Source organism: Eretmochelys imbricata, chromosome 24 (assembly GCF_965152235.1).
Source record: "Eretmochelys imbricata isolate rEreImb1 chromosome 24, rEreImb1.hap1, whole genome shotgun sequence".
Classification (NCBI taxonomy): Eukaryota; Metazoa; Chordata; order Testudines; family Cheloniidae; genus Eretmochelys; species Eretmochelys imbricata.
In genome coordinates this window covers 18,013,665-18,041,319 of record NC_135595.1, presented here as the reverse complement: position 1 = coordinate 18,041,319, position 27,655 = coordinate 18,013,665, and the positions used below count along the sequence as shown (strand labels likewise).

The 27,655-nt window shown below is 55.4% G+C and overlaps 2 protein-coding genes across 4 annotated transcripts; both read left to right on the top strand.

Annotated features, from left to right (window-relative positions):
* Positions 1–9,430: 9,430 nt before the first annotated feature.
* LOC144279996 (chemerin-like receptor 1) lies at positions 9,431–10,504 on the top strand. Its single transcript, XM_077841691.1, has one exon. The coding sequence runs from the start codon at positions 9,431–9,433 to the stop codon at positions 10,502–10,504; it is 1,074 nt and encodes a 357-aa protein (XP_077697817.1).
* A 12,334-nt stretch (positions 10,505–22,838) lies between these two features.
* Positions 22,839–27,319, top strand: LOC144279479 (chemerin-like receptor 1). Of its 3 annotated transcripts, none has more exons than XM_077841002.1 (2): positions 22,839–22,996; positions 25,459–27,319. In XM_077841002.1, the coding sequence occupies exons 1-2, from the start codon at positions 22,990–22,992 to the stop codon at positions 26,589–26,591; spliced, it is 1,140 nt and encodes a 379-aa protein (XP_077697128.1). In that variant the 5' UTR covers positions 22,839–22,989; the 3' UTR covers positions 26,592–27,319. The 3 variants fall into 3 exon arrangements, with proteins under 3 accessions (XP_077697128.1, XP_077697129.1, XP_077697130.1); XM_077841003.1 differs by having other exon boundaries at positions 22,839–23,010; XM_077841004.1 differs by having other exon boundaries at positions 22,839–23,020.
* Positions 27,320–27,655: the final 336 nt, after the last annotated feature.

The window sequence follows — 27,655 nt, the reverse complement described above, 5'->3', positions numbered from 1 at the left end:
CTCGCCCCCCCCCACAGCCCTGCCGGTGCCCCTCACTCCCGACCCGCAGCCCCCTCCCAGCCCAGCCCTGGAGCTGACGGTGGGACCCTCCCTTATTCTGCCCCGGACGAGCCCGTTGTCAGGGTGGCAACAAAATAAATAGATGGGACTTGAGCAATAAAGTGCCCCCGCCACCCCCCCCGTCATGCACTTTCCCATGAACTCCAGCCCAGCCCCCCCCACAACCCCCCGCCCCTCCCTCTGCGCTTTGCCAGCCCCTGCCCCACAGATCCCCCCGCCCCACTCTGCTGAGCTGCCCCCCTCTCCCCCGCTGCCCTCCCACTGGGGAAGTTTTCAAGGAGGCAGATGTGTGGGTGGGGGGAGTGAAGTGTGGGAGGGCGGGGGCTGGGCCGTGTGTCTCGCAGCCCCCCCCCCATCCCTGCCGGGGTGGGGGGCTGGGAGCCGGGGCTAGCGATAGGGGTGGGGTTTGGGGTTCCGGGAATTCAGGTGCAGCCCTGTGGTTACCGTGCGCCGCATTCCTGGCATGGTTCTAGGTTGTGCCAAGCCCCTTGGACAACCCCCCTCCGCACACCTGGGGGGCAGGGCTGGATTGCTCATTTCCTCTCCCATCTCCCCCCTCAAGGGGAATGGGGACCGGGATAGGGGGCCTTTCCCTCGGGGGCGGGGAGGGAAAGAGTGGCTGGCTTTGGGTTAGGGGGTTCAGTGGCCTCATGTGTGAATGGAGTCTGCCGGGTCTCAGCCCCAGCCCCCCCTCCCCCATATGGACACTAACCCGCCCCCTGGATGGACCACAGGGACTCAGCTCCCTCCACACCCATGCTGGGACAGGGGAAGCACGGTGAGGGGGGGCATGTGTCTGAGCTACAAGACCTCTGCCCTGAGCTGGGACCCAAGCGTCCGGCTGGTGTAATCCCCGCTCCTCAGCCATGAATCTCTCTGCTCCAGGCTCCTGGCCCTGTCCAAAGGCAGCCGGATGATCCTGCCCCCTTTCCAGAGGGCACAGGACATGTGGCAGGGCCGGGGAGAGGACCCAGGCGTCCTGCCCTCTGCTTTGCCTCGCAGAGGGAATATGCCCCAATATGTGCCAGTGTAACCCATCTGAGCAGCTGCCGCTCCACCACCCGACAATCTAGGGAGGTTGTTGCCCCCCACCCCCCACCAGCCAAGGGGCTGGATCTCTGTCCTGGAGACCCCCAGCTGCTGGCCTCCCCGCCCCCAACTCCTTCCCAGACCGTCCCACACCCCAGTCCCCAACCTCCTAACCTCCAGCCGCTCCCTAACCTCAGGTCCCCAGACCCACCTCTGCCCCCTTGATCTCGCTGACCCTGTCCCCGCAGAGCTCCTTGACTTGGCTGCCCCAGCCCCTCCATAACCCCAGCCCCACTAACACCCCCCCACTCCGGTGCCCTCTGACTCCAGCTTCCAGGATCCCTGAGTCTGCAGCCTGCAAGGGTGTGAACGGGGAGTTCCTGGCTTTGCTGATCCCATCAGCTTTGACCTCATGCACCCCACCCTGGTCCGGCCCGGGGGTCAGAGCTGTGAAGCAATGGACAGATTGGTGAGCATGGCAAACCAGGGAACAGGACTCGTGGCAAAACAGGGGTATAGGAGACTCCCTGCCACTGGGGATTAGTGGGCTTAACCCGTGGGACTCCCTGCCACTGGGCATCAGCGGGTTTAACCTGAGAGACTCCTGGCGACTGGGATTAACCCATGGGACTCCCTGCCACTGGGGATTAGCAGTGTTAGCCAGACCCCATTGTGCCAGGCATTGCCCTACTGAGCTCCCACACTGTTACCCCGTAGGACTCCCTGCCACTGGAGGCTGGATACAGGGGAGACTGCAGCTTCTCGAGGAGGTAGGTGTCCCAGTCCCAGAGATGGGGCGGGGGGGAGCTGCAGGTTGACCCGGGATCCCAGAGGCTCCCCCCACAGGTACGCATCCTGCTATGGCAGCCTCCCTGGCACATACTGGGACGGGGCATGGCCCAGGGAGAAGCATTCCCAGCATGTGCTCTGCACAAGGGGCTGACTCAGCCCTTATCTCAGTTAGGCACTCCCCAGCCCAGACTGGACATTGGGCAATCGGGGAAACAAGGGAATGGCACCATGACTCAGGAGGGCAGCGGGTCTAGTGGTTAGAGCAGGAGGCTGCTGGGAGCTGGGACTCCTGGGTTCTCTCCCCGGCTTAGGGAGGGCAGTGAGATCTAGTAGTTAGAGGGGGTGGGGGTCTGGGAGCCAGGACACCTGGGTTCTCTCCCCGGCTCAGGGAGGGCAGTGGGATCTAGTGGTTAGAGGAATGGGGGTCTGGGAGCCAGGACACCTGGGTTCTCTCCCCGGCTCAGGGAGGGCAGTGGGATCTAGTGGTTAGAGGGGGTTGGGGTCTGGGAGCCAGGACACCTGGGTTCTCTCCCCGGCTCAGGGAGGGCAGTGGGATCTAATGGTTAGAGGGGGTGGGGGTCTGGGAGCCAGGACACCTGGGTTCTCTCCCCAGCTCAGGGAGGGCAGCGGGATCTAGTGGTCAGAGGCTGGCGGGGCCCCCGTTGCCATGGCAGCAGGGTAGCCTTCTCCCAAACAGTCTGTGCTCAGCCATAATCAGCCCATGGCTCAGGCCGCTGACGCTTCCTCTCCAGCTGCCTGGGAACCTCCGCCCCAGGCAACACCCGTCCCCTGGGGCCGCCCTCCTGTCACTGAGGCAAAGCAGGAGCCGGAGGGATGTGCCAGCCCCCTCCCACCCTGCTCTAACCACTACACCGCCTTCCCCTCCCAGAGCCGGGGAGAGAACCCAGGGATGGTCTAGATCAGGGCTGGGCAAACTTTTTGACCCGAGGGCCACATCTGGGTATGGAAATTTTATGGCGGGCCATGAATGCTCACGAAATTGGGGGTTGGGGTGTGGGAGGGCGTGAGGGCTCCGGTTGGGGGTGCCGGCTCTGGGGTAGGGCCAGAAACGAGGAGTTCAGGGTGTAGGAGGAGGCTCTGGGGTGGGGCAGGAGGTCTGGGTGCAAGGCGGGTGTGGCTCCGGCTGGGGGTGCGGGCTCTGGGTGGGGCTGGGGATGAGGAGTTGGGGGTGCAGGAGGGTGCTCCGGGCTGGGACCAAGGGATTTGGAGGGTGGGAGAGGGATCAGGGCTGGGGCAGGGGGTTGGGGTGCAGGAGGGGGTCGGGGGTGCAGGCTCCAGGTGGCGCTTACCTCAAGCAGCTCCCGGAAGCAGAGGCATGTCCCCCCTCAGGATCCTATGCAGAGGCGCGGCCAGGCAACTCTGCGCTCTGCCCTGTCTGCAGGCGCTGCCCCTGCAGTTCCCATTGGCCACGGTTCCCAGCCAATAGGAGATGCAGAGGCAGCGCTTGGGGTGGGGGCAACGTGCGGAGCCCCCTGACTGCCCCTTCGTGTAGGAGCCAGAGGGAGGACATGCTGCACGGAGCCACGGTACGTGCAGCTGTCCCCGCTCCCCAGCTGGAGCGCCAGAGCGGGGAAATCCCTGGACCCTGGTACCCAGCGGGAGCTCGAGGGTGGATTAAAACGTCTGAAGGGCCAGGTGTGGCTCCCGGGCCGTAGTTTGCCCACCCCTGGTCTAGATAATACTTAGTCCTGCCTTGAGTGCAGGGGACTGGAGTAGATGACCCCTCCAGGTCCCCTCCAGTTCTCTGATTCTATGGGTCCTGGTGCTCAGCCCCCCAGTCTAACCACTCGACCCCACTCCCCTCCCAGAGCTGGGGATAGAACGCAGGAGTCCTGGTGCCCAGCCCCCTGCTCTAACCACTCCACCCCACTCCCCTCCCAGAGCTGGGGATAGAACGCAGGAGTCCTGGTGCCCAGCCCCCTGCTCTAACCACTCCACCCCACTCCCCTCGCAGAGCTGGGGATAGAACCCAGGAGTCCTGGTGCCCAGCCCCCTGCTCTAACCACTCCACCCCACTCCCCTCCCAGAGCTGGGGATAGAACCCAGGAGTCCTGGTGCCCAGCCCCCTGCTCTAACCACTCCACCCCACTCCCCTCCCAGAGCTGGGGAGAGAACCCAGAAGTCGCCTGTATGTTCTGGAATGATTCAGCTGCCACCTGCTGACGAAATTTTGCATTGCACCTTGTCCGCTCATCCATACCCCAGGCCTAGACCCCGCACAGCCTGTGCTGGTCGGACTAAATCCAGCTGGGGCTGATGCATTACAGTCTGGGGCAGGGGGGAGCTGGGAGCCAGGACTCCTGGGTTCTCTCCCTGGCCCTGGGAGTGGAGTGGTGTCTAGGGGACTGTGATAAATGAAGGGGGTGGGGGGGTAGCTGCCTCTGATGGACACCCAGCCAGCCAGTTAGCTGTAAAATCCCTCTTGGTAGTTGTTCTCTGCTTCCTTTACCTGTGAAGGGTTAAAAAGTCCCCGAGGTCAAGAAAAGAAAGTGGGCACCTGGACAAAAGAGCCAATGGGAGGGCGAGGACTTTTTAAAATGGGGAAAGAAACTTTCCCTTTGTCTGTTGTTCTCTGAGCTGCAGGGACAGGGAGCAGCCCTGCGAGAGGCAGGAATGCTGGGTGAGGTGTGAACCAAGTCTGAAAAATTATTTCCCGTACCTGGAAGGAATCACTGGGACAGGGAATGTTTAAAGAGACGTGATCAGGTTTATTTCTTTATTTTGACTCTTGGACTCCTCTGTGCTAAACCCCAGATGCTTTTGTTGCCTTGTAACCTTTACGCTGAACCCCCAAGGACGCTCGTTTGGGTGCTTGGTTATTGGAATGGCTCTTTTAAGGTCTAGCAAAAGCCTCAACTCCAGATGTATTTTCTTTCTTTTGGGTTTTAATAAAATTTACCTTTTTAAGAACAAGATTTGGATCGTTGTGTCCGAAGAGGTTTGTGTGTGTTGTTTGATTAGCTGGTGGCAACAGCTAATTTCCTTTGTTTTCTTTCTCAGCCCTTTCCGGGAAGGGGGCTGCAAGGGCTTGAGGGTACCCCCCAGGGAGGAATTCCCAAGTGCGCCTGCCTGGGTCCAAGGGGGTTTTTGCATTTCGAGGTGGCAGCGTTTACCAAGCCAAGATCAGAGAAAAGCTGGAACCTTGGAAGTTTAATATAAGCCTGGAGTGGCCAGTATTAACTTTTAAAATCCTTTCAGGCCCCCACTTCTGCACTCGAAGTGCCAGAGTGGGGATTCAGCCTTGACAGGGTTAGAGCAGGGGGGCTAGTGGGGTCTAGTGGTTAGAGCAAGGGGGGGCTGGAAGCCAGGACTTCTGGGTTCTCCCCCCCGGCTCTGGGAGGGGAATGGGGTCTAGTGGTTAGAGCTGGGGGGGGTCAGCGCGGCAGGAAGGGGTGTAGACTCTGTGGTCCGTCTCTGTGCTGACTGGATCATGGCTCTGGAGTTGAATCCTTCCCAAGCACCCCCTGGCGATTCCCCACCCCCCGCACACTTCCTCGATCCCAACCACAACTGGGGGCAGAGTCAGCCACATCCTCCCACGGCCCCTTCCTGCCGCAGCCGCGCGGGCTGCACTGGGCCATGTGTCACCCAGCCCCGGCGCTAACCACGGCCACTCCCCCGTGGCTGGGACGGGAGGGCGGCCGTAGCTCAGGGGCCGGTGGGTGGCAGCCGGCTTCGGCCTGTAGCCCGGCGAGCGACTGGAGGGCCCCTGGGGGGGTCATGATGAGCTGGGGGGTAGGGGAGCGATGGGGCTGGACAGAGACACTCTGACACACCCAAAGAGAACACCCCCCCCCCCAGAATACGCATAATGTATCTCTACAGTGACAGATACATACCGTACATAGCAACACACAGAAACAGACATGAACACACAGACAGGCTATAAAGCAACACACACAGCAGGGCCTGTCCCCGCCAGCAGGGGGCGCAGGGACACCCCCCCCCCCACTCACACACACAGCAGGGCCTGCCCCCTCCAGCAGGGGGCAGCAGGGTCACACACACACACACGTCCACGCCCTCCCCCCCCCATTTCCCCTTTTTGGTAAATATTTTTGACACTTCCAATGATTTGTCCCTTCTCAAATCCAGCCAACAAATCGAAATCCCCCAAACATTTGTGATGTGACCCCCGCCCCCCCCCCCCCCACGACTTTTCTTCCGTCCCCATCGACCGAACCAGCCTGATTGAAAAATTTCTGGGGGCCGAGACGCCACCAGGCCGCTTGGGCAGCCCTCCCACTGCCCCCCGCTTCATCCCCCTCTTGGGTCACAAGTGTCGCCTTCTTTCCTGCCTGATTATTTGCTCCCCGGGTCGGTACGGACAGACAGGATCAACTCACCCCTTTGCGAACCTGTGGGTCAGCGGAGCCCCGGGGGCCCGCAGGTGCTGGCTAAGATTTCCCAAGGGGTCTGCGCCTGCATGTGAAAGTTTTTAGGGGCCCGCAGATGAAAAAGGGTGAGAACCACGGAGTTAAAGCCCTGGAGCCTCTCGCTCTAAGGCAGGTCTCCTAACCCTTTCGTTGTCCTCCCGGCCCTTCTCTGAGCCCTCCCCAGCCGGCCAACGTCCTTCGTGAGCCGTGGGCCCCGGAACCGGAGGCAGGAGCCCAGCGGCGTCGCCCCAGGGCGTCCCACCTCCCTTGCCCCGTGGGAAATTCCTCGGCCCGGGCGGGTCCGGCCCTGGCCCGGCCGGGGGCTTTTGGTGTTTCTCTCTCTGCCCACCGGGCAGCCGGGAATTTTGCTTCGTCAAGAGGTTTTTAACCGGCTTTGTTTTCCTGGGGTTGGGGTTTGGCTAACGACTGTTTGTGTTTCCACGGGTAGATCCAGAGCCGCGGATGGACCCGGCCCCTGTGACCCGTCGGTGCGAGGATGTGGTCTGAGGGCACCCACCGCTGTGTGCTGAGTTTGTTGGGTTGCTCCACCTCCAGGTTCGGGGCACAGGCTGGCGTAAAGCCAGTAGTCCTGATCCCCCGCCCCAAAGCCCCGGCCAGAGCCCACTAGGCACCACCCCCACGCCAGAGCTGGGCTAGCAGGGGCTGCGGGTCGGGAGTGAGGGGCACCGGCAGAGCTGGGGAGGGGGAATTGCCATGGCCCTTGTTTGGGAAGGGCTGAGTCATTTAACGGGGATATATCAGACCCTGCGCCAGGGTGGGGGGGATGTAAAAGTCTGGATCGAATTGTCTCTGTGGGAACGAGCAGTGGTGGTGGGGGGACGGATGACTGACAGACTGACGGAGACACGGACCCCACTCCCCTCATGGAGGCTGGCTCAGCAGCCCCTCCTCCAAACAGAGCCCCCCCCCCCAGTTTCCCCGCCCAACAACCGCCCAACACAGGTCCCCAAAAACACCCCACAGTCCTCCTCACAGCACCTCAATACAGGCCCCCACCCTAGAACTCCCCAGAACCCCCCCAAAACACAGCCCCCATTATGCACCCAACCCCCCACAGACCCCAATCCCCCCAAACACAGCCCCCCAACAAAGCCACACAGTCCTCCACAGCATCCCAATACAGGCCCCCCCCACAGCTCCCCACAATCCCCCACAAACAAAGCCCACTTAATTCCTCCGAGCCCCCCAATTTCCCCCAACACAGCCCCCGAATGCCCCCAACCGCCTCCAACACACAGCCCCCCAACAATGCCCCACAGTCCTCCTCACAGCATCCCCAACACAGGCCCCCACAGCTCCCCAGAACCCCCCACAAACACAGCCCTCATAATGCCCCCAGCCCTCCACAGCCTCCAATCATCTCAAACACAGACCCCCAACAACACCCCACAGTCCTCCCCACAGCACCCCAACACAGGCTTCCACCCCTCTCAGCTTCCCAGAACCCCCCACAAACACAGCCCTCATAATGCCCCCAGCCCCCCACAGCCTCCAATCATCTCAAACACAGACCCCCAACAACACCCCACAGTCCTCCCCACAGCACCCCAACACAGGCCTCCACCCCTCTCAGCTTCCCAGAACCCCCCACAAACACAGCCCCTTTAATACCCCCAACTCTCCAATTTCTCCCAAAATATAGTCCCCCAATCCCTCTAACAGCCCCCAACAATGCCCCACAGTCTCCCCCCAGCACCCCAAAACAGGCCCCCACCCCCACAGCTCCCCAGAACCCCCAAACACAACCTCCATACTTCCTCAACCCCTCCAAACACAGCCCCCCAATCTCCCCAACACACAGACCCCCACAATGCCCCCACAACCCCCACACTCCCCCCGCTGCACAGAGAAGCCCAGAGCAGAGAGCAGCCTGGTGCCAGGACAGAGACAAGGGCTGGGGGAAGCACCACGTCCAGCACCCCCCCACACCTCCCGCCCCATTTCCTGGCACCTCCCCATAGCCACCGGCAGCACCAGGATCACTGCAGACACTCGGGGGCATCAGGGAGAGAGGGAGTGAATCACGAAGCCAGCAGAGGAGAGAATCAGGAACAAGGTAACAAACCTGCCAGGCCAGCATGAGCAAACCTATCGTCCGTCTGTCTGTCCCCAGCCACCCCATCTATCTATCTATCTATCTATCTATCTATCTATCTATCTTCATCACTGTAGTAGCTGGTAGATATATAGGCAGAGAGATAGATGGGATGTATGGGGATGGATAGATAGAAGTCCTGGCTCCCAGCCCCCTCCTGCTGTAACCAGTAGCCCCCACTCCCCTCCCAGAGCTGGGGAGAGAACCCAGGAGTCCTGGTTCCCAGCCTCCTGGCCCGTTGTGCTCAGAGAAGAGCTGAGAGCTCGGGGAAGCCGTCGCAGTTGGCAGGAGCCGGGTCTGCGCTGGGCATCTCAGGGTCTCTCCCTACTGTGCTGAGCCGGGGAAGAGTCTGACTGAGCTGGGGGGCAGGGGTGGAGGGGGGAGGTGTGTTGGACCGGGGACCATCCAACACATCTGTGGTGTTCCCGGCTGAGTGACCAGCATCCTGGCTCCAGAATGAAGTTGCCCAACCTCAGGGTTTTCCTAGCCCAGCCAGTAACCACAGCGATGTGGCAACGCGGCTGGAGCTGGGAAAGTGACAGTTGGATGCGATTACCCAGTTTCCTTGGTACCATGCAGCTAAATATTTTGAGTCCTGGCTGACTCAGGAGGGCTGGACGTGGGACTGGAGGCTTTTCCCCCGTTAGGGGCCCTGGTTCAGATCTGGCCCCAGGGCGGGGACTGGCTGACTCAGGAGGGCTGGACATGGGACTGGAGGCCTTTCCCCCGTCAGGGGCCCTGGCTCAGATCTGGCCCCAGGGCGGGGACTGGCTGGCTCAGGGGGGCAGGTAATGGGGCATGCGGCTTTTCCCCTCTAGGGGGCACTGGCCCCAATCCGAGCCCAGAGTGGGGGTCTTGCTGACTTAAGGGGGCAGTGTGAGTGGGGAATGAGACATGCAAACTTTCCCCTCTAGGGGGTGCTGGCCCCCATCCAGCCCCATGGTGGGGACTGGCTGGCTCAGGATGGGTGGGGAATGGGGCACGGGGCCTTTCCCCTTATGTCCAATGACTCCTTTCCTGCAGCTTCTTCTTCAGCATGGCCGAAAACGCCTCCTCCCCCTACGACTATGATGGAGACTACGAGGATGACTCCAGCTTGGAGGCCGGAGCCAGGTTGCGTGGCACCATGCACGTGGTCTCCATGGTGATCTATTCCATCGCCTTTGTGTTGGGGGTGATGGGCAATGGGCTGGTCATTTTCATCACCGGCTTTCAGATGAAGAGGACGGTCAACGCCATCTGGTTCCTCAACCTGGCCGTGGCCGACTTCATCTTCACCTTCTTCCTCCCCCTCGCCGTGGCCTATGTGGCCCTGGGCTTCCACTGGCCCTTTGGCTGGGCCTTGTGCAAGATCAACACCGCCGTGGCCTTCCTCAACATGTTCGCCAGCGTCTTCCTCCTCACCGCCATCAGCGCCGATCGTTGCATCACCGTGGCCTGGCCGGTCTGGGCCCAGAACCACCGCTCGCCCCGGCTGGCCTCCCTGGTGGCCATGGCCGTGTGGTTGGCAGCCCTTGCTCTCAGCTGCCCCTACGTGGTTTTCCGGGACACCAGGAGCTCCCCTTTTCAGGAGAATGTCACTCACTGCTACAACAACTACGCCCTGTCGGATGGCTTCCAGGTGGAGGAGATGGCTGGGCTGAGGGAGAGTCGGCACCGGGCCGTGGTGCTGACCCGGTTCGTGGCTGGCTTTCTGGTGCCATTTGCCATCATCCTGGCCTGCTATGTGGTCATCGCGGCCAAGATGAGGCGGAACCAGCTGGCCCGCTCTGGCAGGCCCTACAAGATCATGGTGGCCGTGGTGACAGCCTTCTTCCTCTGCTGGTTCCCCTACCACGTCTTCTCCTTCCTGGAGGTGTCGGTCACTGCGGTGACGCCCCAACTCCAGTCGCTCCTGGCAGTGGGGATCCCACTGGCCTCAGCCCTGGCCTATCTCAACAGCTGCCTCAACCCCCTCCTCTACGTCTTCGTGGGCCGGGATTTCAGGGAGAAGCTCCGGAGCTCGGTGCTGTCGGCCTTTGAAGGCGCCTTCAGCGAGGTCTCCGGCCAGTCCTCCCTCCCCGCCAGCAAGAGCAAGGCCAGCGCCAAGGCTGAGTATCACCTGGTGTAGAGGGGACGGGCTGGCTCAGGGGGCCTTTTCTCTCAAGGGGCACTGGCTCCCAGCTGGCCAAAGGGGGGTCAGGGAATGGGACCTATTGTTACCAGCTTGGCCTGTTACTTTGGGGTATGCTCATTTATTAGGGTTACTCTTCTGGGGGGTGGGGGGAGGGTCTGTAATTCTATCCACGTACCGCTTGTGTCACTTGTGTTCTCATACGGAGCTCGACTTTTCCCTTCTGCCAGTTCCCTCCCAATGGACCTATCCTGAAGGACTTAGGTTCCCCAGGGCTGGGTTCTTCCAGCCCCAGAATCAGACAAACACACCCACGTTAACAGAGCCCATCTGAGAGGGCCGGGTTAATCAGCGCTCCCAAGCTGACCCCTTAGATGTCCCTGGACTCAGCAGGCCGGGTCAAACAGCACCTCCAAGCTGTCACCCTCATAGGCCATCGGCACCGCACCGGAATAGAGCACACCTGAGCAGGCCAGGTCGACCAGCACTTTCAATCTGCCACCCTCCTGTGTCCCTGGTTCAGCACGTCCCTATCCTCACTTCCACGTTACAATGGTTCTGGTCGTAACCCGCCTGATGAGCAAACCCCACAGGATTTTTGGGCGCTGCAGGGATCTGTCTATCTATAGTTGTAGTGAAGATACCAAAGACAGGAACTCAGTGATTGTAATAACTGGCATGGTATCACACTTTTCTCTGTGCCAAGCAAAGAATTGTGTAAGATCATAGCCCAGCGTATATCAGAGGCAGCTGATAGTGTTCTCAGCAAAGAGCAAGCTGGTTTTCGGGAAAGGCGTGGATGCACAGACCAGATCTTCATTCCATGAAACATAAGAGAACAGTGCTTAGCATGGCAATGGCAACTCTGCATACATTTCACAAACTTTGAGAAGGCTTTTGACAGCCGTCACAGGGCCAGCCTCTGGCGCAGTCTGCAGGCGTATGGAATTCCTTTCCGTATAATCAACGTCATCAAAAGCTTCTATTTCAACATTACATGCCATGTTGATCACAGTGAGCTCCGTTTTGAAGTCAAAACAGGAGTACGTCAGGGGTGTGTCATGTCTGCAGTCCTCTTCAGCATGGTCATCGACTGGGTGGTGCGGTGTACAACAGAAGACATGCCAAGAGGCATTAAATGGACGCTCTTCTCATCCTTTGAAGACCTGGACTTTGCAGATGATCTCGCTCTCCTATCACATACCCAACGCCATGTACAAGAAAAAACAACTCGACTCAACTCATTCAACCAGGAAATTGGACTGAAAATCAACCGCAATAAGACAGCTATCATGACCTTTAATATTGCCTCACCATCACCAGCACAGATAGAGGATTATGTTCTCACCAATGTAGAAACATTCACATACTTGGGCAGCACCATCAGCCAGGATGGTGGAACAAGCCAGGACATCTGGAACAAAATCAATAAAGCCAGGAACACCTTCAGGAGCTTAAAATACACTCTGGAAATCATCAAAATACAACACCAAAACCAAACTCAAGGTTTATCAGAGCTGTCTACTTTCAACACTACGTTATAGTGCAGAATGCTGGGGAATGAGAAAGTCTGACATGTCCAATCTGTCTTCATCCCGTACAACCTGCCTCCAAAAAAATCCTCCGTATCTTTTGGCCCAGAACAATCTCAAACCGAGATCTGTTGACACAGTGCAGCCAAGAGGATCTGAGCACCATCATTGCCAGGAGGCGTTGGAGATGGATTGGCCATGTGCTTCGGATTCCATCACCAGAGTAGCAATAAGATGGACACCTGAAAGCAAGTGAAAACGAGATCTCCCGAAAACAACATGGTGAAGAGCTGTGGAAGCTGAGCTGAAAAACCTGGGGCAGACCTGGGGGACCATTGAAAGACTTGCCAAAAACAGACAGGAGCGGAAGAGCTTCGTCACTGCCCTAAACACCAGAGGCGTAATAGGAAAATGATGATGATGAACCACAGGGGAGCCAAACAAACAAAACAGGGATAATATTAAATCCAGCTCAAATTTTATTATAAAAAGTCAGGTTTACAAAACTCTAACTGATCACACCAGTCAGGGTCAGAAGGCTGCACCTAAGAGACAGAGAGAGAGAGAGAGAGAGAGAGAGAGAGAGAGAGAGAGAGAGCTGGTTTCTCACCACTCCGTGAAGATTGAATCGATCGGGGGTCCCAGGTGTTGGTGGTAGCTGAGGGTCCGGAGTGCTGGAGAAAGGCAGAGCCCCCAGCACGATCGGTCAGGAGAAGATGACGTCCCCATGGAACTGTTGCAGAGTTTGGATCCAGGCATCAGAACACTTACTTGAGTGTGGGTCGGGGTTTTTATAAGGAAACAACAATGGTTCAAGGGAGAACACTAGATTTGTGGATGTGTAAACAAGGGAGAATACCAGAGTTGTTTTGCTCAGGATAGACCGTGGGAGCTGATCATTCCTGGTTATGGGCGGTGTCCCTTGGAGGGAGCTCACAATGCAATTAGGGAGCTTCACTATTTTGGTTCCCAATAAAGGATTTATTACTAGAATTGGTCTGATAACTGCTGAGCTGGGGGTGTGCAGGCGTGGGATCGTTAACATCTGGAGCAGAGATGCCCCATGATGCAGTGCGGCCCTGCTTTTCTGGCCCCAGGGTTCCCTGCGGTTCTTGCCTTGGAATCTCTGTTCTCCATTCTGTCTGCTAATGGAGACAGGGTGGTCCCTAGCCATTTGGGTACCCTACGCAGCCCCCCCATGGGGGTCTGTGTGGGGCCCCAGGCCTCTCCCCCCCTCCAGAGTCTGGGAGGCAGGAGCTGTGGGGAGCACTTTTGGGGGCCCCATAGGCCCAGAGTGGCCCGGGCAATCAGCGGGGGTCCAGAAGCAGCCCGCTCCACTTCCCTCACCCTGGCCCCAGCTGTGTCACTCGGGGGAAGGGGCTTGGGGGAAGGGATCCCCCCCGCTCCACTCACCAGCAGCAGTGGGAAGTGGAGCAGCCCGGCCCCGGCCAGCTCTACTCCGCCAGCGGGGGGCGCCCTTTCCCCAACCTCCCCGCACTCACCGGCAGCGGGAAGCGGAGCGCCGCGGCTGGGAGCTGGCGGAGTGGAGCGGGCTGGGGCCAGGCTGCTCCGCTTCCCGCCGCTGCCAGTGAGTGTGGGGTTGCTGGGGGAAGAGGTGGGACGGGGTGGGCTGGGGGCGGAGCAGGGGGGAAGGGTAAGAGGCAGGACAGAAGGAGTTGTCCCAGGCCCCACACCCCCCTAGGGACAGTCCTGCCCCTTGCAGTGGGTGCAGCCCACACGGGAGCTGGCCGAGGGATAGGGCTGGTCGCCGAGGCTGGTGCTCCCGCGTATGCAGCAGGCAGCTGCCTAGGGCACCAACAAATTTGGGGCAACCCAAATTTCATGGTGCCCTGTGCAGCTGCATATGCCTAAGGACAGCCCTGAATGGAGATGCCTCCTTGTCCCCTCTTCGATGCAAATGAGCTAGGGAAGTTTCCTTAATCCTGTCACCCTTATCCCAGGGGTTTAGGTGTGTCTCCCACTGCCTTTCCATTGCTTTTTGTAAGTCTTTCTCCTGATGCAGATTTGGTTCAATCAGAGGCTGGCTGGTGGTGGTGGGACGTCTTTCGTGAGTCAGACAGGCTGGGTACTGTGCCCTGGTTCCCCTAGGTAACACTGTACCCTCCCAGCTGGCACCAGGGTGGGGGAACTGGCTGGTTCAGGGTATGGAGTCAAGCTGTAGATAGATCCCAGGAGTCCTGGCTTCCAGCCCCACTGCTCTGACCCACTAGACCCCACTCCCCTCCCAGAGCCAGGGATAAAACCCAGGAGTCTTGGCTCCCAGCCCCACCTGCTCTAATCCACTAGACTCCCCTCCCCTACCAGAGCTCGGGAGAGAACTCAGGAGTCCTGGCTCCCAGCACGGCTCCCCCCACCCCCCTACCCCGCTCTCCCCATTGCTGGCTGTTGAGTGTGGTTGTAATCTGGCGGTGAGTCATTCCCCGTCTCATGGCCTTTACGGATGAAGTTGGTGGTGACTGTGGGAAGGTCACCTGGTTTCTCTGTGTCTCAGTTTCCCCATTTGTAAAGCGTGGGAAATAATTCTGCCTGCGTCTGTTCTGGCTGTGAGCTCTTTGGAGGGCAGGGACATTCTTCTAACTCTGGGGCTGTGCAATGCCCGGTGCGATGGGAACAACCCCTAACCCTAGAACTGATCACACTGACTCTAACCACTTCTTCTAACCCTAACCTTAACACTTATTGATACCTTAACCCTAATCCCTGTCCTAACCCTAATCATACCCTTAACCTTAACCTTAACCCTAACCCTACCGCAGCGCTAACCCCAGCAGCAAAAACTAACTAGACACCCTCACCCTAAACATGGACCCTACCCTAAAATTTACACTCCTAACCCTAAAACTAGCCCCTACTATTAACCCTACACTAAAACTAGCCCCTGCCTCAAAGTCCTTAGTGTTGATTTTCAATAAGTCTTGGAGCACAGGTGAAGTTGCAGACGACTGGAAGAAAACTAATGTTGTACCCAGGGGTGATAGTAAGTCGAGTGACTTACAGGTAGGCTGGGGCCAGCTCTGGCCCCCGGAAGGGGCGGGGCTGAGGGAGTCAGAGCCAGCCCCAGCCAACCCTGTAAGGTAAGTGCCCCCCCCATCCTTCTCCTTCTCCTTCTCCTCCTCCGGGGTAGCAGCAGCAGCCCGGGGCTCCGGGGGCTATTTAAAGGGCCAGCAGCTCCCCTGCTTCTACTGTCCTGGTCCTTTAATTAGACCCCGGAGCCCTGGAGTAACAGTGGCGGGGCTCCGGCGGCTATTTAAAGGGCCAGGGCGGTAGAAGTGGGGAGCCCCAGGCCCTTTAAATAGCTGCCGGAGCCCCACAGCCGCTACCCCAGGGCTCCAGCAGCGGGGCTCTGGAAGCAATGTAAAGGGCCTGGGGCTCCAGCCACACCTGGGAGCCCCAGGCCCTTTAAAAGATTAAACTCGATAAGTTTATGGAGGAGATGGTATGATGGGATAACATGGTTTTGGTAATTAAATATTCACGGTAAATAGGCCCAATGGCCTGTGATGGGTTTTAGATGGGGTAAGATCCAAGTTACCTGGGAAAGAATTTTCTGGGAAAGAATTTTCTGTAGTATCTGGCTGATGAATCTTGCCCATATGCTCAGGGTTTAGCTGATCGCCATATTTGGGGTCGGGAAGGAATTTTCCTCCAGGGCAGATTGGAAGAGGCCCTGGAGGTTTTTCGCCTTCCTCTGTAGCATGGGGCACGGGTCACTTGCTGGAGGATTCTCTGCTCCTTGAGGTCTTTAAACTACAATTTGAGGACTTCAATAGCACAGATATAGGTGTGAGGTTTTTTTGTAGGAGTGGTGGGTGAAATTCTGTGGCCTGCGTTGTGCAGGAGGTCAGACTAGATGATCATAATGGTCCCTTCTGACCTAAATATCTATGAATCTAAATGGCTCCCTGGGGAAGCCGGGCTGCCCCAATACGGTGCACCGGCTCTTGCTGGTACGCCGTACCAGGGCGTACCGGCTTACTTTCACCTCTGGTTGTACTGATATTTAAAAAGGATAAATGGGAAGATCCGGGAATTATCAGCCCATCAGTGGGACTTCGATTTTGAGAAGATAACGGAGCAGCTGGTACGAGATTTGATTAATAAAGAATGAAAGGAGGGTAACGTCATTAATGCCAATCAACTTGGGTTTGTGGAAAATAGCGGCTGTCAAGTCAGCTTGACACCTTTTTTGGAGGTTGGTTGATAAAAGTAACAGTGTCGATGTCGTAGACAGAGACTCCTGCCAGGTGTTTGCCTTGGTACTGCACGGCATTTTGATTACAAAACCAGCATATAAAATGAACATGGCCCACAGTAAATGGATTACAAACTGGCCAACTGATTAATCTGAAAATGTAACGGTACCCAGGGAATCGGCATCGAGCGGGTGTGTTTCTAGTGGGGTCCCGCCGGGACTGGTTCTTGGCCCTACGCTCTTTAACATCTTTATTAGTGAGCTGGAAAAAAAAAACATAAAATGATCATGAACAAAATTTGCAGCTGACACAAACACGAGGGGAGTGGTATACAATGACGAGGCCAGGTCAGGGATACAGAGCGCTCTGGGTTGCTTGGTAAACTGGGCACAAGCAAACTATTTACATTTTAATACGGCTAAATGTCAACGTGCACATCTAGGAACAATGGGTGTCGGGCGGATGTGCAGGACGGGGGACGCTCTCCTGGGGAGCAGGGCCTCTGACAATGACTGGGGATGGTGCTGGGTAATTAGCTGAACATGAACGCCCACTGGGGTGCTGCGGCCAAAAGGGCTCCAGCCATCCTGGGATGCATCAGCAGGGCAATCTCGAGTCGGAGCAGGGAGGTCATGTTCCCTCTGGATTTAGCTCCGGGTCGACTGCAATCCTGTCTCCAGTTCTGGGGCCCAAAATTCCAGAGGGATGTGGATCAATTGCAGAGGGAGCAAAGAAGAGCCACGGGGATGATTCAAAGGTTAGAAAACCTGCCTTAGAGCGAGAGACACAAGGAGCTCAGTCTATTTAGCTTAACAAAGAGGAGGTCAAAGGGTGACTCGACCCCAGTCAGTACCCACGTGGGGAACACGGAACGGGCTCTTCCATCCTGCAGAGGAAGGTCTGACACGGTCCAATGGCTGGAAGTTGAAGCCTGGAACAAAGTGTAAATGTCTGACAGCGAGGGGCGTAACCATTAGAATAATTTCCCCATGGTCATGGTGGATTCTCCAGCGCTGAGCATTTTAAAATCAGGACTGGGTGTTTTTCTAACCGCTCTACTCTAGGACTTAGTTAGGGGCAGTTCTCTGGCCTGTGCTATCCAGGAGATCACACGAGATGATCACAATCATAGAATCATAGAATCATAGAATATCAGGGTTGGAAGGGACCTCAGGAGGTCATCTAGTCCAACCCCCTGCTCAAAGCAGGACCAAGCCCCAATTAAATCATCACAATGGTCCCTTCCAGCCTTGGGATCTATGAATTTTACTCTCCAGCATAAAATCTCTTCCCCGGTTATTTCCTGCTGTTGTTTGCTAGGTACGCAAACAGGTATCAGCAATGTCAGAGGAGGTGTCCCCTAGAGCCCGTGCTCTGTACAGCAACGCTGATCTCTTGAACGCCGAACCAACATCCGCTAAACCCCACGCCCCTCCCCGAGCTGGGGATGGAATGAAACCTGCAGTGCCGAGCGCTGTGATCACAGCACGTCTGTCGCACGAGCATCCTCTGTTTATTGCATCACCTTTGAACGTGGAGACTCAGGCCTGATCTACACGCCACAGTTTGTTTGGCAAAAGGAACACAGCTGGGGGGCAGGGGACTGCTGTGCTGTGCAGAGCGGGGAGGGAGGCGGGGGGTAATGTCAGGCGTGTCCCCATCCCCCTGCCTCAGGCCCAGTTGCTTCCAGCCGCCGGCTGAACTAAAAGAGGCAGCGTGCCGACACACGCCCTCCCGTAACACACACTAGTCTCGGTGTCTCCCCCGCCTCCACACTCCCCGTCACACCCCCTTCCCCCCCCACACTTCAGTTGAAAAGCGGCTGGCAAGCTAGCAGGATGCCCACGGACGGACGGGATTTAGACACCGGCATCGTGTGACGCGGTCCCTGCCCCATGAGGCGCTGCAAACCCTTCCCAAAGCTGCTCTCTGTGTCCGTGCGAGAGCTGCGAGTGTGGACGCACGCCGCCGACACACAGAGCTCGTGTGGACACGCAACAGCAGCTTCATTAAAGCAGCAAAACTTTTGTCAACAAAACTCTAGTGTAGACAAGGCCTTAGTAACAGGTGAGTAACGTCCTCCCAACCTGCTTCAGCCACTGTAGGTTTAGGGTACGGCAGGTTGGAGAGGACAGAGTGACTGGATCAATCAGAACTGGAGAGGGACTACCTATCTATCTAGCCATCCCCATACACCCTATCTATCTATCTATCTATCTATCTATCTATCTATCTATCTATCTATCTATCTATCTATCTATCTATCCCCAGCCACCCCCTCTATCTATCTATCTATCTATCTATCTATCTATCTATCTATCTATCTATCTATCTATCCCCAGCCACCCCCTCTATCTATCTATCTATCTATCTATCTATCTATCTATCTATCCCCAGCCACCCCCTCTATCTATCTATCTATCTATCTATCTATCTATCTATCTATCTATCTATCCCCAGCCACCCCCTCTATCTATCTATCTATCTATCTATCTATCTATCTATCTATCTATCTATCTATCTATCCCCAGCCACCCCCTCTATCTATCTATCTATCTATCTATCTATCTATCTATCTATCTATCTATCTATCTATCCCCAGCCACCCCCTCTATCTATCTATCTATCTATCTATCTATCTATCTATCTATCTATCTATCTATCCCCAGCCACCCCCTCTATCTATCTATCTATCTATCTATCTATCTATCTATCTATCTATCTATCTATCTATCTATCTATCTATCTATCCCCAGCCACCCCCTCTATCTATCTATCTATCTATCTATCTATCTATCTATCTATCTATCTATCTATCTATCCCCAGCCACCCCCTCTAACTATCTATCTATCTATCTATCTATCTATCTATCTATCTATCTATCCCCAGCCACCCCCTCTATCTATCTATCTATCTATCTATCTATCTATCTATCTATCCCCAGTCACCCCATCTATCTATCTATCTATCTATCTATCTATCTATCTATCTATCTATCCCCAGCCACCCCCTCTATCTATCTATCTATCTATCTATCTATCTATCTATCTATCTATCTATCCCCAGACACCCCCTCTATCTATCTATCTATCTATCTATCTATCTATCTATCTATCCCCAGCCACCCCCTCTATCTATCTATCTATCTATCTATCTATCTATCTATCTATCTATCTATCCCCCATACACCCCCCGCTATCTATCTATCTATCTATCTATCTATCTATCTATCTATCTATCTATCTATCTATCTATCTATCTCCATACAGACCATCAATCTACCTAGGCTCCAGCTGACCACAACAGATGCAGTAAAAGTCTTTTCTGTCCAAATTTCTCCTTACATCTGATGTATGAAAATCAGTTTGAATTTGAAAATAGACTGTGGGAGAAAGAAAAAGCAAATTGGCCAGATTCCTAGCTGAGGTCAATCGGCCTTCGCGTCATTAGAGTCAGTGGGGCCAGACCCCTAGCCGGGGTCAATAGGCCTTCGTGTCAATGGAGTCAGTGGGGCCAGACCCCCAGCTGGGTTCAATGGGCCGTAGCTCGCCCTCTACACCCCACTCCCCTTCCGGGGCGGGGAATAGGGCTCGGGAGCCAGGACTGACAGTCACATGCACCCTGCACCCACTGTCCACATGATTTCAGCTCCACCACTCCCGGTCATTTCATCATCTCCCTGTGGGGGAAGTTGCGACTCTGTGGGCAAGAATTTCAGTTACAGCAGATGTGGGACAGGGCAGGAAGGTGCAGGGACAACTGCCTGTTACCGCTCTGCCGATCTACCCGTCCACCCATGAGCAGGCATATGAGCCCCTGCGAGCCCTGCGGCCCCGCCCTCTCCACCCGAGGCCCCTCCTCCACCGTTCCTGTCCGCCAGAGCCCCAATGCCCCCCCTCGCCCCCCCACAGCTGGAGGAGCCCAGGCTGAGCCGCCCCAGGCCGCTGGCCACACCCAGCATCGGCCCGGTGTTGGGCCACCCACTGGCCCCAGCTGCCTGCTGGCCTCTGGCCGGAGCTGAGCTCCAGCCGGCTTGGGGGAGAGGGCGGAGCGTGGGTGGGGCCAGGGCTTGGTTAGGGGAGGCTTATCTTTCCCTGGCCTATTATACCCACCACCCATGCATCCATCCCCACACACCCCCCACTCCATCCCCATATAATCTATCTAGCTATCTACCTATCCGTCCCCATACACCCTATCAATCAATCTATCTATCTATCTATCCGTCCCCATACACCCTATCTATCTATCTATCTATCTATCTATCTATCTACTTTAGCCAAGTCTCTCATTATAGCTGATGTATTAAATTCACTTTGAACTTCAGCACAGATTGTGGGAGAAAGACAAAGCAAATCAGCCAGCCCCCCAACAGGGGTCAATTGGCCATAGCTCCATTGGAATCAATGGGGCCAGATCCCAGCTGGGGTCAATCGGCCGTAGCTCCATTGGAATCTGTGGGGCCAGATCCCAGCTGGGGTCAATCGGCTGTAGCTCCATTGGAATCTATGGGGCAGATCCCAGCTGGGGTCAATCGGCCGTAGCTCCATTGGAATCTATGGGGCCAGATCCCAGCTGGGGTCAATCGGCCGTAGCTCCATTGGAATCTATGGGGCAGATCCCAGCTGGGGTCAATCGGCCGTAGCTCCATTGGAATCTATGGGGCAGATCCCAGCTGGGGTCAATTGGCCATAGCCCCACTGGGATCAATAGGGCTCGATCCCCAGCTGGAGCAAAGTGATGTGGCACTGTTTCAGCCAATGGATCTATGCCATGGGCACCAGTTGGGAGTCCGGCTCCACGGGGGCGTCTGAGCTACACGAACCGCAAGAGAGCTCCTGTTGCTGAGAATACAGATGAGCGGGAGGGGGTGGCTCGGGAACTTGTGGGGACTTCAGGTCCCCTGGTGGACAGGGAAACGTTTCTGTCGCAACACACGGAAGTAGCGGAAGTTCCAGGCCATCTGCCCTGGCTTTGTAAAGCTCCTGATCTGAGTTACCCTTCCCGCCCGTCTCAGCGAGTCCCCAAGACCTGAGTACCCTACTTTCTGAGGCACCCCCCCTCTCTAACCACTAGACCCCACTCTTGTCACAGAGCTGGGGATAGAAACCAGGAGTCCTGGCTTCCAGCCCTGTTGTCATAACTGGGCCAGCAAACTAATTGTAATTGTGAGCTCAGCTGTGAGAAGTGAGTGAAAATTCCGCATCTGTCACACCCCCTGTCGAACAATCGACGTTGATGGGAAAAGGTGCCAGAGGGAACCAAAGAGACGGACCCCAAAGCCCGGTGGGTGCAAAGCTGAGACCGGGGAAACGCGAGACGTGCGGGAGCGGAGATCAGCGAGCCACAGATGGGGTGTCGGATTCTGGGCGTAACTGATAGATGCCGTAACCACCGCCAGTGAAGGCAGACACCTCACTTTGTGAGTCCTTTTCTTCCCCCCCGTCTCTCTCCCATCCCTCTCCTTTTGCCACCTGGCTAAAAAGAGCCGGGTTTGGCCAGCCAGGCCTGTGTATTTTGCATCCCCTGCAGCCCCTCTGCGCCCAGAGAGGTGGCTAAAAGCGACGCCCGGAACAGCCTGAAGCTGGTACAATCTGCCAGGTCTTGGGGTGGTGTTTTTTCAGCCAAGAAGTTGCAAACAAGAGTCACGCCGGGAGACAGAAGCGACGTTTTCTTGCCCTGCTGGGTTTTTCCTCACCTTTTCTCCATGGGTTTGTGCTATTTTGTCCTCCAGGAAACAGCATCAGACTTTAACAACAGAGGCAAGGACGAGGGCTCCAGCCCAGCTCAGCTGACTTCTCCTCCTTTCCCCAAATCATCTCGGGCACCAGCTAAAAGGCTGTCGGACCAGGTGGGTTTTCCCTTCCCAAAATCTCTCTGCACCCAAGGGCACAAGGGTTACGGTTCAAGTGAAAGCCTGACTTAATACTTTACATGGCAAAGGAATTCACTCCCCCCCCGCCCCGTTTCTTTAATAAAAGGGTATTTGCTGGGGTCATAAACAGGCTGCAGATTCTGTGGAGCAAATCCTGAACCTTGTTTAAAGTTGTACAGTTTCAGATTCGTGGTCACAACTTTTGACTTTTGGGCTCCTTTAGTATAAATTAATACAACAGCCCCCTACTCTTACCACTGGACCCCACTCAGCTGTGGGACAGAAACCAGGAGTTCTGACTCACAGACCCCCATGTTCTAACCCACTCGACCCCACTCCTCAGCCAGAGCCACGGATAGAACCCAGGAATCCTGGCTCCCAGCCCCCCCTGCTATCACCCACTAGACCCCACTCCTCAGCCAGAGCCACGGATAGAACCCAGGAATCCTGGCTCCCAACCCCCCTGCTATCACCCGCTAGACCCCACTCCTCAGCCAGAGCTAGGGATAGAACCCAGGAATCCTGGCTCTCAGCCCCCCCGCTATCACCCACTTGACCCCACTCCTGAGCCAGAGCCAGGGATAGAACCCAGGAATCCTGTTCCACGCCTGTGCAGATGTCAAGGGTTACATCACTCTTCCGTTGTTCTCTCTGTTGGGGCAGAGGCTCAGTGTTCTTCCTGTGTTGGTCAAGTGCTGTGGACCACGCCTTGCTAGCAGCACATACAAAGGCATCCCGGGCCCCTGGAGGGTTTGAGATCCACTACCCGAGAGGAGCAGACGGGGCTGGCTTCAGAGGAGAGGATCAGCCAGGGAGAGGCTGCCCTTAGAGAGCCCCATAGACGGGAAAGGAGACATCACATGCACTGTGAGCACCCAGAGGTATAAGAAGGTGACCAGGACTCCCGGGTTCTCTATGTGGCTCCTGGGAGGGGCGTGGGGTCTAGGGGTTAGAGCAGGGGGGCTGGGAGCCAGGACTCCTGGGTTCTACCCTGGCTCTTGGAGGGGAGTGGGGTCTGGTGGATTAGAGTGGGGGTGGAGGCTTGGAGCCAGGACTCCTGGGTCCTCTCCCCACCTGTGGGGGGGCTGGGAGCCAGGACTGCTGGGCTGTATTCTTGGTTCTGGAGGGGTAAAATCTAATAACTAAAGTAACTGGAGCTCCCATCCCATTCAGAAGAGGAAGTGGTGCTGGGACAGGGGTGGCATGGAGTCTGCCTTTCCTCTTCCCCTGTTTAACAACCACCCCTGGGTTGGGACATCGGGGCGGGGGGGACGGATCCTGAGGCCTGCGTGTCAAGAAGCTGGTGTTTGAACAGGGTGTGCTGAAGAAATAGCTGCAGGAGTGGGCTGGCAGCCACGAGAGGCGGGCAGAGAGCCTTCCAGCTGCCCAGTTACTAGCCTTTACTGGAATCAGTTGCTACAGATTTTACAAATCTTTCCGTGCACTTCCCAGCCCTTCGTTTAACTCAAGGCCTCCAGGTCTTTGCCCCCCAAAATCTGGGGAGGCAGCCCCAACTCTCCCTGCACAGATCAGTTAACTGGGGGCAGAGTCTGGGGTAGGGGTGGTCTGACCGTGGGAAGTTTTTCCCACATGGAGATGCTGCCTCTCAGAAGAAATGTGCCAGATTTATGGACTTGGCTAGCCGGGCTGTACCCACCACGGTAACCACTAGAGCCCAAAGCCAGGAATCCTAAAAGCCAGCCCTCCCTGCTATAAACCACTGGTCCCCACTCCCCTTCTCGTAACGGTAATGGAACCCAGGAGTCCTGACCCCAGCCACCCTGCTCTAACCCCCTGGTCCCCTCTCCCGACCCAGGGGTGGAAGTAGAACCCAGGCATGCTGATCATCCCCAACTTTTGTCTGAAAGTTTGCAAGGCATATCCCGGGTGGGAGGGGAGCTATTAACGAACAGCCTGCTAATCACTGTGGGGCACAGAACACCTCCCTCCCCCAGGTTTCCCACAATTGGGTCATTCATCCCCTACTGCAAGGTCTGAAGGTCATGGCGGGGTAACTATGGGAGGGTCTTAGCTGAATAATAATTTAAACCCCACTGAAATAGCAATAAATAATTCACTGATCGTGCTGCAACACACAACTAACCACAAGCATTTTGTTTTTCCATCTGAATTTCTCAGTGTCCGGGGGCCCCCCAGTGGCAGCCTACAGATTTTTGAGTATCACCTGGTGAAATATTTTGATTGAATTGTTTTTTTTTTCAGTGAAAAATGCAGATTTGGTGACACTGAAACATTTAATGAATCCAGGCCGGTTTCACTAAATCGCTCATTTCAGGATCCCTCCTCCCCTCGGCCTGCCAAAAAACAAAGCTCACCCCCCTCATTGAAATATTTCCACTGGGCATTTTTGGAAACCAAAAGTGTCTATTCTCAATGACTTCTCATTTTGAAATATCCTTGAATTTTATCCATGTTTAAATGATTTGAAGCCATGAAAAACACTCGAGATCCAAATGAAATGGTTCCGTTCAGGTAGAAGGAAATGCTTCCCCAAACTGATTTTTCCGAAAATTGCGAAAAAATTTCATTGTGGTTCGATCTGAAACAATTTTTCCTCCTCAATTGTTTGGAATCACCAGCAAACCAAAAAGTCCATTATTGGAGGGCCACCCAATGGCATCCAACACAGATCATAGACCTCACCCCGAGTAATTCCTGCTTGAACTAAAGTCAAATCTTTTAGAAACACCTCCAGTCTTGATTTTGAAACTGCCAGTGATGGAGAATCCACTAGAGCCGTTAGGAAGTTATTCCGATGGTGAATTCTGTCACCATTAAAAAGTTGCCCCTTATTTCCAGTCTAAATTTGTCTTGCTTCAACTTCCAGCCATTGGGTCTTGTTAGGCTTTTGGTTGCTAGACTGAAGAGTCCATGGTCAAATATTTGTTCTCCATGTAGGTATCTATAGACTGGGACCCCTTCAACTTCTCTTTGTTAAGCCAGATAGATGGATTTCCTGGAATTTCTCACTATAAAGCAGGTGTTCCAATATTTGAATCATTCCCACTGCTCTTCTCTGAGTCCTCTCCAATTTATTACCATCCTTGAGTTTGAAGACTTTGACCTAACACAGTGACCGGGAAATAAGTAAATTAATTTACCAGTTAGGGGCCAGGAGAGTATCTTGGTCCCCTTTCTCTATCATCTTTGTCCAAGTTTCTCACTGAGTGTAAATGTCGTGCAACAGAATACAGGAGTCCCACATTCCCTTGGTCCTTCTGAAGGGTGGTGTTCCCTCCAAGTCACTGGCTGGTTGGGAGGTTGCCAGGGGAGATAACTAATGGATGAGTTCTGTTGGTGTGTGACAGGTGGAGAAAGAAGTAAGGCAGAGAGAATTGAAAACATCCCCATGGCTGTGGAGGGCACCTCTCTTCCCACAACTCTGTTGGATGTCTCCTCCACCTTCTATTATGATGATCCTATGTACAATGATGAAGATATGGTCCATAAGCAAGCGCTCTTCAATAGCATGCATGTGGTCACTATGGTCATCTATTCCATTGCCTTCGGACTGGGAGTGACGGGCAACGGGCTGGTCATCTTCATCACTGGCTTCCGGATGAAGAGGACAGTCAACACCATCTGGTTTCTCAACCTGGCCGTGGCCGACTTCATCTTCACCTTCTTTCTCCCCTTCAGTTTGGCCTACACAGCCCTGGGCTTCCACTGGCCATTTGGGAGGGCATTGTGTAAGATCAACAGCACTTTGGCCTTCCTCAATCTCTACGCCAGCGTCTACCTCCTCATGGTCATCAGCATAGACCGCTGCATCTCCGTAGTACGCCCTGTGTGGGCCCAGAACCACCGCACACCCCACCTGGCTTTCCTGGTAGCCTTGGGTGTGTGGGTCGTGGCCTTGGCCTTGTGTTCTCCGAACCTATACTTCCGCCACACGGCACCCTCCCCATACAACAAGAATATCACCAACTGCTACAACAATTTCGACACAGTGGGGGAAGGGGCCACCAAGGAGCAGAGAGACAGGAGGAAAAACACAAACCACCGGGCCATGATCATCAGCCGCTTTATCTTAGGCTTCCTTATCCCTTTCACTGTCATCGTGTGCTGCTACGGTGCCATCTTGGTCAAGCTAAGGAGGAACCAACTGGCCCGATCTGGGAAGCCCTTCAAGGTCATTGCTGCCGTGATCGTGGCTTTCTTCCTCTGCTGGCTCCCCTACCACATCTTCTCTTTCCTGGAGATGAACCGGACACCCAGCATGGACACCACCCTCATTGTCGGCCTTCCCTTGACCGCCAGCCTGGCCTTCATCAACAGCTGCCTCAATCCCATCCTCTACGTCTTCATGGGTCAGGACTTCAAGGAGAAGCTGCGCCGCTCCCTCTTCTCAGCCTTCGAAACTGCCTTCAGTGAGGAGGCTGCCAGCAGCACTGCGAACACGAAGAGCAAGTCCACAGACATGGATTCCCAGGTCTTCTAGGCACCATGCATCTGCTGAGAGCTGGGAACCTCAGCTGTGTTCAGCCAGAACCTCTCCCCAACATCAACAGGGGCAAAATTGACCCAGTGAACTTCACCCTTCCATAGACATGATTCCCTGCTTGGCTCTGCTAGTGTTGATATACCCCTGCCAGGGATGGTCTAGGTTCGCTTGGTCCTGTCTCACCATGGGAGAAGATGCTTGAAGGCCTCTTGAGGTTCCTTCTAACCCTACATTTCTGTGAACAGATGCTTCCGTGTGGATTGATAGAAGCCAACGAAGAACAAAATGCCATCACCTGGTGGTGGGATCCTTCACTGATTTCTCTGTAGTAAATGCATTCAGTGAGCATAACTTGAGCAGTGTTTTCTATACCCAAGAGTGATTGTGGGGGCATCCAACTGGAGAGATCTGGTGTTCAGAGGAACTTTGTTGAAATGATGTCTCCATTTGGTCTCTGAGAACAGACCCCAAAACCTTCGCTTTTCTCCTTTCCTCCTTAATAGCGGGTCGCTCGGTTTCTTAATGAGCAGAGTTCTATTGAAAGCTGAGGCTGTACGAAATGAAATGCGGGTGCCCTTGCTGATCCTGGGGGCTGGGAATTGGATCTGAACGGGACACACAGCCAAGATAACAGAGACAATAGAGCTGCGTTGTAGAAAGATTCTGGTTTCTTCATTTAAAAAAGAAGAAAGACACCTTCTCAATCAGGGGTGAATTGTTCACTGTAAGGGGGGATTCTCTGTAGGGAGGTTCAGTTCATTATGGGGGGGTCACTCAAAGGGGTTATGAGCTCATTATAAGAAGTTATCACTCTGGTAAAAGATGACTTGTTTGGAACTAGAGCTCTGGGAGGGGAGTGGTGTCAAGGGTTACAGCAGGGCATGGGTGGGGGGACGACTTGGAGGCAGGAGTCCTGTGTGTGATTACGGGGCAGGTCACTTTTTTGAGGGGGGCAGGGAGGGGGTGAAGGATCGCAAACAGCTGGGCACGGGACAGAAGGGACCCAGGGGAGGAAAAAACACCTGCAACACACGATGGTCCAAGGGCAGGGCCCTGGGGTT

Coding starts and splice junctions, on each gene's coding strand:
- LOC144279996 (XM_077841691.1), top strand. CDS start 9,431: ATGGCCGAAAACGCCTCCTCCCCCTACGACTATGATGGAGACTACGAG.